The sequence below is a fragment of the Eurypyga helias genome, unplaced genomic scaffold (assembly GCF_000690775.1).
Source record: "Eurypyga helias isolate BGI_N326 unplaced genomic scaffold, ASM69077v1 scaffold3587, whole genome shotgun sequence".
In the NCBI taxonomy this organism is placed as follows: domain Eukaryota; kingdom Metazoa; phylum Chordata; class Aves; order Eurypygiformes; family Eurypygidae; genus Eurypyga; species Eurypyga helias.
This window is the reverse complement of record NW_010259630.1, coordinates 1-13,607: the sequence shown is the minus strand read 5'-3', so window position 1 is coordinate 13,607 and position 13,607 is coordinate 1. Positions and strand designations below refer to the sequence as shown.

Genomic DNA, 13,607 nt, shown 5'->3' with positions numbered 1-13,607 from the left:
TGTGCACCCAGCATTACAGAGTCATTTCAGCAATGAGGTTGAAAGTAATGTCAGTGTTTCACCCAAGAGTGCGATTCAGGGAAGGACTACACCGAGTTAACGACAAGTTTGCAGGAACAAAAACGCACAAGAGAAGCAACTGCATTCCTCAGGTTTGGGTGCAGCAATCCTTTGCACCACAGGCATGAAGCCATACTCTGTGCCCCTGCTACCTTCTCTGGTTCGGAGAACTACACAAGGGAGAGGAATCAGGAGGCATGACTAGGATTATTCCTGGCGGCCAGCTCTCACCATACCACCAAAACAAAGCGGCAAGGTCAGACAATCTTTAGTCTGAGCCAGAAACAACAAAGTGAAAAGCAACACAGCCTATCCATGCCTGCCCTGGTGCTGGTAGCTGCACAGGGGTAAATCTAGTCTTAATTTCTCATCATAAAAGCTAATAAAAGGACAGTCATCTAGAAAAATAGTAAGCAGATCAGCTGTAAGTAGCTGTACTTTTGGTAACATCTGATACACCCCCAAGAAGGGCAGAAAATAGTTACATTCTTAAGGGGATCACTTCAGCCCATTTCTTAAAGCAGCGTGGCGTTTTGGGAAAGACACAACTCCAGACACAGTATCTGTGTTGAGCAACAATTCTGGTTCAATCCAACTGGGAAGGCTTTCAAGCTAGCAGGGGTGCTGATGGAATGTAACACAGAGAACATGTGTTAGACACACATTCCCCTCGCCTCCTCCCTCCCCCCGAAACCCCCAAACGCTAAAATATCTACCACACCTGCAGGATGGCTTTTAGCTTTGCTTTGCTAAGACACTACTACGTCTGCCCGTTCTGCCTCAATGCGCACACCCTCACAGTAGTACCCAAACGCCTACCCATGTGAAACCTTCCACGGGGGTTCCCGAGTGCTACACACAAATGTGTAAGATAATGCGTTTTCCTGGCCAGCTACCGAGAGGAAACAAGTGTTAGTTGTGATGGTTCACCCGGCTAAGGTTGGATAAATAGAAAGAAACAATCAAACATCTCATATTTACTATTTGCTGTGGACATTTTCTTCTTGTTAAGACGCACTTCCGCTCTGCCTGGCCCTGGTAACAGCACGCCTGTCCAAATTACACGGCTGCTAAATCAGCGCACGCGCTTTATGCGCCACTGCCTCGAAGAGGTGAAATATTACAAGCTACTGCAAAGTCGTAGCTGTATGAGCAGCGCAGCATTGGCATCTAGAGACATCTAGGCACATAACGACCCGTAAAACTCTCTGGTATGTAATGAACATTATCATGCCCTTGCTCCAAAACTGTGGTGTTCCCAAGAAAACCTGCTGCAGAGCTCCTTACGTTTCCTAAAATCCACATTCTCTTCAGAAGAACCCCAACCAGACGGCTGCCGGGTTTACAGGGATCTTTTCACCCTGTACAACAGAAGGCTGCAGTTTCTACCTGCCCACCTGCGCCCAGTTTGTGTAATGAGTACGCTCCCATGTGTATTTGCTGTTTCCAGGTGAGGAGCCAATGTGCGCTGGAGGGCTCTACACAACCCGACGTTCAGGAAAGTAAGCGAAGGGAGACACGTCTCCGACACAGGAACACGGCCTGCAGGTTTGACACGTTACAGGCGATGGGCAGATCCATCCAAAACCACCGAAACAACTGCACTCTCAGCCTTTAAGGCACCCTCCGGCAGGCAGCTGTGAGGGGGGTGGTAGTTACAGCACAGGTGCCTACAGACGGCAAGGAGCAGGGGACGGGGCCAGTGCATAAACCCCTTCCATTGCAACGCTTTAGAGAACACAGCTGATGCTCTCCAGTGATCTAGAAAAATGGGGAATCTCAAACCAGCTACGTTCAGGAGCAGCTCCACAGTACGAAGCCACTTACTCAGGGACTGCAGCATGGCCACAGCTGAATTTGTGCCGATTAAATTCCCTTCAGAAACTCCCATGTCGTTTTCATGGCAGCGGAACTACTACGCGAGGGGATATTTGTAACTGGAAATGAAGGTAGGAGGGGGAATTTACTGCTAGTGAAACAGGAGAAAAATAATGATTTTCAGGTTCACCAAAGAGCTTTGGAGTTTTCTCTGACTTTCATGAGAATGGAAATCATTTCGCAGGTGATGAATAGTTACTTCATTGGATTAAGCATAAGGTTTTAACACAATACAAATAATAAAGCTGAGTGAAATTAAACAATTTCTTACATTTTGAATAATTCTTTCAGTCTGGTTTTGTGTGAAGTAAGTGAAAATCTTCTGTGTAAAGGGAGAATACACTTAGCTCCCCTGCTAAAGTACTAACTTTCCCTAGTAGGAACGGAGAAAGACTCCACAGCTAACCCCTCTCTGATTAGGACAGCTAACTGAAGTCATTACTGCATGCAGTAATCCCTAATATTAAAGAAAAGCAAATCATGCATTTTGATACCTTATGGTCAGGGGGCTGTTCAGAGTTGTATCTCCACATACCTCATGACAAATCAACCAGCACTGACTGGGGGGGTGGACCAACAACACCCTCCTGGCATACTGAGTTTTGAAACAAGCTACTGTTTCGCACTGTGCTGGGCTACAGTTGTTCTCTGCAAAACTCTGGTTTCCAGGCAGCATGAAATAAAATACTGACCCACATTCCAGAGGTTGTTTTCACACTTAGGACAGGTGTCCTTCAGCCAGAAGAAAAGACTTTAATGGATTAATCCACTAGTCTACTGGTATTTATCAACATACACTATTTACCTAAAGTCCCTGAAACTTGGGGCCTTTCCAGGAAAGGGAAATCACTTTTCTCATGCAAACTCGCCAGAAAGAACTACAGAACCTCCAGACTCAAAGAGTCTAAGAGTATTCTGCTTAATGTTGGTGGGGAAATTTAGCACCCAATCAATGAAAAGCATCTTTTAATAATTTCTGCTTAAATTTATTTCCTGATTTTGTTAATCTGCATGAGGACAAGAATTTTTACGCCTGCTTCACTCCTTCATGGTCGTGTAACTTTAGGTGGGTTTTTGTATGTTTTAAAATGAGCTGTATTTGGTCTCCTTGGGACATCGCATCTGCTCGACACAGTGATTGAAAACAGCTTCTAGTAACAGGTGAAAGAATATGAGAAATAATATTAAATCACTTTGAAAATCCCTCCTCAGACATAACTAAATGAATTTGCTGCAAGTACGACATGTGTACAGGAACCAAGAGGGAACGGGTTTATTGGCACTCCTTTCAGATGGCTTTCACGGCTGTAAGGCCACAGAGAAAGGAAGTGCTCCAAAACGCATGTTAGCAAAACTGCATACCCATACTCGGCATCAGGTTCATTCTTTCTCCCGATCCATCCCACCAAGAAAGAGAAACCGTCTCTTACGAAAATACACAATATATTCACTAAAATTCCCAAGCTAAACTTTAACTGGAAATACTATAGCTTCCCACTGAAAATCACTTTGTGCTCATAAACTCCTCTTGCCAAGTCTTTCAGCTCCTGCTCAGCTCTAAGTCACTCAGCATTTCCCCTCCCTTCACTTTTGCTCCAGTACCCAATTCTGTGGGATTAGCACTGCCCTTACATGTATTATCATTCATGCAGGGTTCCCCTGGACTTTCCATGTGATCAGACAAGCGCGTACAAGCCAGACAGGTCCTGGGGACAGACATCCGCCCGCGCTCCTGCTGCAGGGCACGACAGGAAACAGGCAAGAGGCAGGGGCACGTGGGCGAGCGTCACCCAGGGACTCCCATGGCGGCGCCTACCTGTGTGCGGCTCAATGGAGAAGTAAGGCTGCCCCTCCAGGATGCTGTAAACCAGCTTGGCACTGTTTCCGTAAACTGGATCATCTGCATCTGTAGCTGTGACTTTAGTAACAAAGGTGCCTAAAGGAAAAGAATGTATGCAATTAACATTTACACTCTTGCTAGAAATTTGCATAGCTTACTCATAAAACCATTTGAAACCAAAAATAATTTCCTTAAAAACCGTAAGAAATTTGTGAGGTGAAGGACAATAATAAAAGAAGAAGAAACATCAGTAACAACCTAGAATATTACTTGTGGCACACAAACAAAACATTCTCCTTCGAGATGATACATGCCAGCAGACTGAATTCCTGGGTAAAGGAAAAAGCTTCTCAGCAGCTGTATTATTTAAGGTTTCTTTGTAGAATGCATTTAAAGCTACCTGATAGATCTGTGTAGACTTGAAGCATTTGCAAAGGAATCATATCAAAGGGATCTGAAATACAAGGTTAATAATACAATATAGTATGTTGCATTTAAGATTTGCAAAATCACATCTGAAAGAACCTTGCCAAGCCACAGACAGTGCACGGGAAAGCAATGAGGAAAAGGGTTCTTTCTGCTTCTCCTGGCTTGCAGCCATCGCAGTGGCTTGATGTGGCCACAGAGACAGTCAGGACAACATCTACTGTCTCTGACACGAGCCTCTGCCACGGAAGGGGCCACTGTCTGCCACAGCTGTAATCCCACACTCCGTCCAAAAAACAAATTGAGGGAAAAATCAAGGATATTTCCGTTTTTATTCCTTAGGCTACACAGCACTTTCCATTTCTGCAAGGAGCAAAGTCACATGAAATTCAGTAGGTTGCATTAAGCTTGCTGCAGAGAGGGGTTTTTTGATGACTTAAAAATATAATGATGACATTAATTAGGCTAACAACAAAGACAATAACTACAAAGGGAGAGAAAGCGAGAGTAGGAGAGAGGTTAAGGACTGAATTATGTTTCTTAGGTTCAGAAAGGGCAAGATTTACAGCACCCAACAAAGTACTCCCTTTCTGGATGTGCCAACAAAGAGCCTCCTCTTCCCTCTCCCCTTCCGTGTGCTGCTGAAACCAGATTACACCCCCCTCCAGAACAGGACCAGTAAACTACAGGGAACGAGCTCCCCTGGGCACGTTCTTGTGCTGGGCTCTTTCCTTCGTTCTCTGCACGCCACACTGCTGCCACGGCGTTCAGCAGTCCTGTGCATTACAGTACCCGCAAATTATTTAGAGGAACACGTGTCTATTTAGAGGTAATCTGCATATCCCCCAACAGCTCACATTTCAGGCTTTCCTAGCCGGCCACTCTGAGCATCAGGGCAAGATACAGGGCTGGCAGGATTTGGAGGGTCTAGAGGGATGGATAACACCTGCATGGAGTGGAAGTTCTCTGGTGCTTGACATTGCGGGGGGTTTGGTGCACGGGAACAACAGGATTGCTGGGGCACAGCCAGGGGCCATGGCATACGCTACGGAGAACAAACGAACTAGGGAGCTGGAGTGGGGCTGCTGCGGGAAGAGAAGAAAAGGACACGTGGGGCTTGCCCACAGCTGGTACAAAGCACAGGAAGATGGAGCTGTGAGAAGGGCCTCACGCATTCGAGGGCTGTTGGCTGACGCCCGTAACTCACAGGTTACAAGCTCTCTACGTTGTTCCTGCAGAGAGCAAGGCCTTGGCCAAGCCCTACCCACTGTACCTGCCCCATGCCCAGGCCCAGCAGTTCGCCGCTGGCCCCCACATGCTGCCACGCACCAGCGCAGAGGTGGGTGCTTTCTCCAACCCGGCTCTGGCTGAAACAGCAGGTGAGGTTTGAGGTTTTGGTGGGAGCAGCTGCGAGCGCCAAACTGCTGTCACCTTCTGAGACAGAAGGGGTTTGTGCAGGACACCACGCGACAGGGCAGGGCTGCAGTGAGATAAGCCTCATCACAGAGCAGTGAGGCTTTCTGTCCAAGTGTTTTCTCTAGGCTGTTCTATTTTGTTTGGCATTATACACTTCACACACAAAGGCGAATAAAGACGTGAAGCTGTTGACTTCCTTGAGATGGTGTTTGATTTGCCTCGCTGGCTCCCATTTCAAAGAGCTGCAGAAATAATTACATTGCTTGTTTAGGAAGATCTGATATATAACGTCTATTCTTCTCTTATTTCACCTGAGAATTCCTGAAGACTTTTACAGACATTTATTTCAAGATTTCAAAACTTAAATGGATATGCTGATTCTTTGATAGAAGCACCATTATCCCAAGCGTTCATTAGACATTAAAGTTGAACACACCTCAACAAAAAGAGGCAACCAGGTCTACCACTGCTTCCTATCCTGATGCTTAGCTCCCAAGAACTCTTTTCTTGTGATATAAAATAACCACTTACTGAGGCTCCAAGTTTACCTGAAATTTATGCATACATTAAACCCACACATAATAGTCAGTATCCCCATCCACTGTTTATAGAAACGAAAGAAGAGGAAAAATGACAAACCCTTCTTGTTCTTTCCCTTACAGGTCACCGGAAGTGTGACAACGATCTCGCCCAATAAAACAGAGGAAGGGAAGGAAAAATAAACCACGCTCCCAGCTCCGAGAAGCCGATTTCTTCCACTGCAAGTCTCTGTGGCTCAGCGCTTCGTTTCCAACCATCGTGCAGAGTTCTGAGAAGGTCTGTCAAACTCCGTCATTTCCTCCCAACAATCTTATTGATGAAAATTGTTTGAAACCGGTAAGCAATCACAAAGCAGAAATGAAAGGAGTCGCTGCCACCACTGAAATTAGTTAAGCTTTTACACAGTTTAAATTTTATCACCTTTTGAGTTTTTTTGCTTTATGCCTTGAATCCAATCTTCTCCAGGTGTGGAACATGCCACATTGGTATGTTCACCCTGCCAACAGGAAGCATCTGAAGGAGCAAACGCTGGCCCCTCTGCAGAGATGCTACAGCAGTGCTGCCCTGGTCTGAGATGCTGAGGGGCCCGAAGACACAGCAACACATCCCCTCCTACAAGCGACAGAAGCCTTTTATTACACAAAGCATAATGGAGAGATTACGGAGGGTGAAAAGTAATGCAGAAAAAAGGAATTCACAGCCCCCACTGGCTGTTGTTTAGGCACTCTCCCAAACACAGCAGAGCTCTCCATGCGCTGGTCTAGAGCTGCAGATAGTATTTACGTAGGATTTTACTCCAGTACGGACACTGCAGTCATGAACTACACGATATAAATTTTTTTTTACATGCAGAATGTGCTTAAAGTTTTAAAGATAAAAAATGTGTATTGAAAAAGCAGTAAGAATGCAGGGAAGAGTATTTATTAAGTAAATACTCTTTGAAAAACAGCATCAGGGTTTTTCCAACAAACAGCTAAGGTTTGTGCTGGTGTGCGATTTTGACTGCATTTGGCTTGTGTTTAGTTTCTTTCTCAATGCTACAACAAACTCATTTAGCTAGAGACTATAAATTTGAAATGGTGCCATTTTTACAAGAAAGCCACTATTATAGTCCAAGTCACTGTTGTCCTAATTACAATAATATCGCAGTCTTATATAATCTGGCCCAACAACATAATCACTGTTTCTTTTTTCTTTATGTACCTAATATTGCCTGATGTAAGACAAAACCATTTCTTTCGATAGATGAGGCACATTTTAAGATGTTCAGATACAAATCTCGCTGCATTTTTTCCAGGGGTATGCTCTGCAATGCTAATGACCCTGCGATTAAATACGGACTGCAAAGAGATTCAACAGATTTTAATTAATGAACATTTCTAATGTGATTTGGCCATTAAGCATTGCTGATTGTTTTACCCTGTCAGTGTCAGGTTTCCCATCGTCTCCTTGCAACAGGCTAGCAATCAGGGATGCAATTAAGACAGGAGTATTTTATATGGCTAGGTAAGAGAGCTGGCGAACGCAGATTAAAAGCCATCGTAAAACCAAGACGCGTGCTTGGCTGGCGCTCTCCCGTTGGCTCGGCTGTGCTTTTAAGTGCAAGTCAGGGTGCAGGTTCTGCACATTTGTCAGAAAGACAAACGCGTGCGCTGCCATGGGGAGCAGCACAGCATGTTTTGTGGTGTGGCAGTGAAATGTATGCACTGGAAAAAATAAAATCAAACTTGCATGTTCTAGGGGCGGTAACGCATATTCAGTGCCAGAATTTACATGAATCCATATTCAATGAAGCAACCATCTTGTTGAAAGATTGTCATGGCTGGTAAACAGAAAACATACAGCCAGAACGGAGCCCAGTGGGGCCTAGTTTTCTCATTTTCCCAGGGACTTCTGGGTTTCCTTTGCTTTCCTGACGCCCTTGGCTCTCCTGCACTCTCTCCCCTACCTTCCCAATCCTGGCAGGCTAGAATCTCCACTGCATTGGGAAGAGCTGACTACCAATCTGACAGGCATTAAGAGTATATTGGCATGAAAAAGACCTGCCCTTATTTACCAACTGCTTTGGTTTTGTCAGCAGAACCTGCTCCACATGGCTCCCAGGTGTCAGCTTGGCCGAGAGCAGCGCGGGCAGCAGTGGCCAAGGCAGAGCATTGTTTGCATTCAGCCAGGTCAGATAAGCATGTCTTCCAAAATGAAGCCTTTTCTTCACTGTCCTTCTTTGCTATAATCTCACAGGTAGCATGACAGTTGTTGTCATGGTAACTATTTTTTATTGAATAAAACTGCAATAATCTCATAAAAACCTGTATAAATTCTTGACATGTAAATTATTACTGCCTCAAAGCTGAAGAAACTTATTCTTGTTTTTCATTGTTGCGGATCTTTTTTTAAATAGAAAAACACGGTTTTAAGACTTATCAGCCTGAATTATCTTATCTTGGACCATTTCTAAACACAGAAACTATGTATTACGGATTTCATTAAACAAATAAAGAAAATGTACATGGACTAAAATTCTGTCTAATGCACTTCAGGACTTGTTAACATATGCAAAATATGTACATAAAATATTCCTATTGGTATTTTAAATCACACAGCCTGGTGCCTGTGCAGATAAACACATCATATACATGGGTACGTTGCATGTACATGAAGAAGTTCTTCTCGGAGAGGGCGGGAGCACTGGGACAGGTTCCCAGAGAAGCTGCAGATGCCCCATCCCTGGGAGTGTCCAAGGCCAGGCTGGATGAGGCTTGGAGAAACTTGGTCTAGTTGAAGGTATCCCTGCCCATGGCAGGGTGTGGGGCTGAGGGGGGTTTTCAGGTCACTTCCAACCCAAACCATTCTAGGATTCTATGTTTCGGCTCCTTGCGCAGATCTTGTGTTACTTCACTCTTCCCTCCTACCCCAGTACTTGAACCTATTTTTACTATTAATAGCTATGTAATCGCCAAAGCTCTAAAAGCCCAATAAAAGCCCAGCTGGCTTCCCGTGGCTCGCAGGGCCTGGCTGCCCACAGCCTGCAGGGCCTAGGCCGCAGCAGCACCAGGCAGGGCGTAAGGACTTAAATCTGCTTTTTAGGCGTCCAGCGGACCCTTCCAGTGATGAAAAATGAATGGAGGTGGAAGAGGACATCCTCAGCAATGGTGAGAGGTAGAGGTATGGGTCAGAATGGTCCACAAAAGGAAAACTGGGCAACTTACACCTGAGAGACAGGAAGGCCAGAATGCATTCTGTTATAGATACGGTGGAACCTGCTATACAGCCACTGCTAGAGAAACTAGAAAGCAGGTTTGGGTACTTCACAGATGTAGTACTGATGTGTGGATGATGAGAAATATATAAATACAGACATAGGTACATGACTTCACCTTCTGCAGAGAGAGAAACAATAACAAAAGCTTCCTTACAATGAGAAATTGTACAAGGAAGAATAGCTCCCCAAGGGAAATAACCAAATCCTCCTCACTGAAGAGTTGACTCTGTTGCACAGGATGCTAGATAATGTATTCCAAGGGAAAACCCTAGAAAGACAGGAAGATTAACTAATAGGGTAATCTGTCTTTCCCAGCTGTAATTTATTTGACTCTAAGTAGTGAAATACTGTGATGCTGTCATGATCTTGTTTATGATGATTAAGGTAAGGAAGAAGGAAAAGAGGGGTTATTCATATACTCAGTTTGAGGCTCAACTGGCTAAATTACATACCTAGTTGCACAGGCTTTCTGCTCTCCTCAAGGGAAGAAGACAATATTGTCCTCTCATGGAAACCTTCTTCTTTGGTTGACTAGAGAGGAATCCAAATAAAACTAGCCAGCTAATATGAATGTCTAAATATCAATCATTTGACTACTCTCTTAGGTACTCAAAATAGGTGATACCAGTCTATAATACTAACCCTCCAGGAACCTCAGGCGTGAAAGCTGGCACAGCGAAATACAGCACAAGTACAGATCTTCCAAGACTTCTGTGTTCATTTACATTGTGTTCCATATATATAAACACCTGCCTACACTTAGGTACTCAGACAACTGTACACCCCTCCGGAAATAACCTGCAACTGACACATTTCATATTCAGATTTACAATAATCTAAAAGATTAGAGTAATAAAGCATCACTTGTTTGTTTTATATAAGGAGTCCTATGTAACATCACTGGAATGCACAGAAAACAGACGAGAGAACCCCATACTCTACAGACCTACAGGAAGGGGCAGGTGCTGCCCCAAAAAACTGACAGCATAAACCAAAAGGTCTAACCCCTGAAAAATCTGCCCAACAAAAGGATCTGAAAGAGTCCGGCAGGAGCAGCTTGGCCAACAGTCAGAAATAACCACTACAAGAAATTATAAAGTGCCACGCAGGAAAATGAAAAAAACTGTTCCCTGTTTCCACCAGGAAATAATCTTTTTATGGACCTCTCACATGCCAAGTCCGGTTTAGCTCCATAAGCAGAAGAGGAAGGAGAGTTGTTTCTTCCATGTTACATATTCCTCAATGCAACTTTCAGAGTAGATAGTTTAGAAAGTTAATGAAATCTTTAAAAAATTTAGTATCATGCAATATTTGTACAGGTCAAAATCTCCAGCCAACTGAATATCATACCACATGTAACACAACTGTGTTTTTACACTGCTTGTGCGTCACTTTTTAAGGACTCTTTTTGTCATGTGAGGGAAATGCAGAAAATGTATTGTATGCAAATGTGCAACCGCAGAAGTATGAAAGGTGCTTGCTGTGCACAGGAGAAAAATGCTTCCTGTACAGCCCACAGACAATGGAGCAAGCTGGCAGCCTCCAGCATTTTACAGCTGGATAATGAGGACTGTCGGAAGCATGGCTGTGAAATCTAATAAGCTGCATATTTTACAGGGTTTTTTGTGCATAAACTAATTGTTTTAGAACTCTGATGCTGCCTTTTTAACGTGTTCTTTTGGAAACAAAAATGTTTTACATCAGAAGTATAATATATTCAGATCCAGGGATACAGAGAACACGAACATGCTTGCTGATGTTACCTACTGCTTGGCTTCAGCTTGTGTGGATCTAATAAGGAAGGATACTGCCTTTCCAGTGCTAAGGCTGGCAGTTCTTTCTTGCTACAACTTACAAAGAGGTGCCATTAGAGAGCCTGCAGGTAATCCTTTATAAATTCTCCTGGCTGGCTGTTTGTTAGGATTAGAATACAGTCTGGAACATCACAGGCAACAGTGGAAGAGCAAAATATGTTTTATGTTTGGCTTAAAGAAGTATGTTTTCTTTTCAGGTTATTTTTTTATTCTCCCTTTAGATACCACCCTCACTACGGAGTATTAATTGATATTTGTGAGAGAGGTGGGAAATAGCTACTCCTTTGCTCAGGACTTTTTGAAAGACTGCTTGTCTCTAACCAAGTGACATCAGCATTCCTTCTGCGAGGTCCCCAGGCAGAGACAGTACCATGGGATGATCACTGTACACTCTGTTTCCAAGCAGGGAAAAAGAGTACCGTAAGGCATGCTGATGTTGATGGAACTTTCGGGTTATGCTCAGGTGTACTGTAAAAAATATAAATAAATAGCAAAGTAGCCCTGGCTGTTTACTGCAGACATTCTGGCATTTATAACTTCCTGTTGTGAAAGCAGAAAATGGCCGGTGTAACCCTGCAGCCTCGGTGCTCTGCTTGCCTTGTTCGACAGAGCGAAGCCTGTCATGCCAGCAGCTGTGATCCAGGTTGGAAGAACAGGCTGAAGTATTACCCCCTCGGGCCCTGCAGAGCTAGCACATGGCAGCAGAGCCCGCTCGGGCCCCAGGAAAGGGAAGAGCTGAATGAGCTGCCCAGCAGCACTCGAGGGGCTCCTTCCTGAGACACAGACTGACACTGCTCCACGGGCCCTTGCTCACCCCTGCTCATGGAGAAACGCGAAGTGCTGCAGACTCAGCAACTAAACACAGACAGAGGAACCAATTCGGAGAGGGTGGGGAACGACCAGTGCCACAAATACATGGATTTTGAATTGTATGTGAACCTCATTTTCCCAAATGTCAAGTGTGTCCATCAAAGAGACAGCAGACACGGGCCATCTGCATTACCAGAGTTTGAGGAGTACTGGTCCCCAGCCTTCTGAAGCTAAACCTCCTGTGCTAGTGATGCAATTTAGAGTAATGAAAGTTCCTGTGAAATATTACCATGCTGAATTTAGTTTTCTGGCCTAGAACTTTCTAACTTGTGGTTAGAACCTGTCTACAGTTCCCACAATGGAAACAGAGAGAAGAGGTTCCAGCCCAGCTCCGTTCACTTCGTAGAGCTCCAGTCTGGCAGCAATCCGTACAGCTCTGCCTGGTCCCAGCTGCCTGTTCCCAGCCGGCATCATCCACCGCCCAGCAAACGGGCTGGTGTCACAGGCGTAGCTGCTTGGGCACGTGAAACTGCACACTTCCACAGCCAACAACCAAAACCCCAGCGGTGTTGGAAATTTGGGAAAACTGTGAAAACTCCTTGCTAAGAGTAGATTTAAACTTGCTACCGAAGGAGAAGAAGCCTGAGTCAAAGGCTTATTTTCCTACAGTCCCAGAACCGAAACGTGACGATGTCTCAGGTAAGCAAAAATGGAAGCAACCACAAGGAATTTCGGAAGCAGAGTATCTGCTACATGAGCAAGAAGCTTGTGGCTATGAGACAAGAACCACTGGGAAAGATAACAGCAGGACACATCACTGTAGGTCAGATAGGACGAGGCACGCGGGCACCCAGGCTACTGGGGTTTTGCTCTGCTCTGAGATGACCAACACACAGCTCTGTCCGTCTACCCTCGCCCTGAAAAGCGGGAATGGCACAGGAAGGTTTATTCCTCTGCATGGAACTCCATAAGGAGCCAGGACTATTCATATCCAAACGGCTTTTCCTTGAGCAGTTCAGCTTCTACGTGTCACCTGCAGGAGCCCCTCTGTGTAATGGGAATGCACGGGAGCACAACACGGAAAAAGGGTGACAAAGTGCTGACAGTGGAGAGGAACAGCAGCAGCTTTTCTGTAAGAAACCACCGCACGTTAGCAGCCCCGCTCTGGCCCAGGTCATTCAGGTCTTGTTTTGAAGAACTGCACTTCGGAATGGGAACATTCCTGCACCTCCTGCTGTTGCTAGAGGTATTCTGAGCAATCCCACTGATTTGAGCAATTTTGTATAAAGTCAACAAACCAGCTTAGTACACTCAGGACGCTTTAAGTCAGCGCAACCAAAGGGTTTGATTATTAACCCCTGAAGAACCCCATCATACCTTCACCCATGGTCCCCCCGCTCACTAAGGTCGTTTAAGAACAACAAAAATAAACCGCCACTTGCAATCAGGACTCATGAGAAACGGAGCGTACTCAGAAACGTCTGCTCACGGCTCAGTACCAACTTGTATCAGGGTGGGGGGGGTGGGTGGTGGTAGCTGGGGAGGGGCTGCAGGGGGGCTCCTG

The 13,607-nt window shown here is 45.1% G+C and overlaps 1 protein-coding gene across 1 annotated transcript in view; it reads right to left on the bottom strand.

The window, feature by feature from the left end:
- CDH8 (cadherin 8, type 2) overlaps window positions 1-3,874 on the bottom strand; it is a gene marked incomplete at its 5' end in the record, with an annotated part of 71,056 nt that extends 67,182 nt beyond the window's left edge. The window contains one exon of the mRNA XM_010154697.1: window positions 3,755-3,874. Within this exon, the coding sequence (XP_010152999.1) occupies window positions 3,755-3,874 (120 nt within the window). The remainder of the gene's footprint in view (window positions 1-3,754) is intronic.
- Between the last annotated feature and the right edge of the window lie 9,733 nt (window positions 3,875-13,607).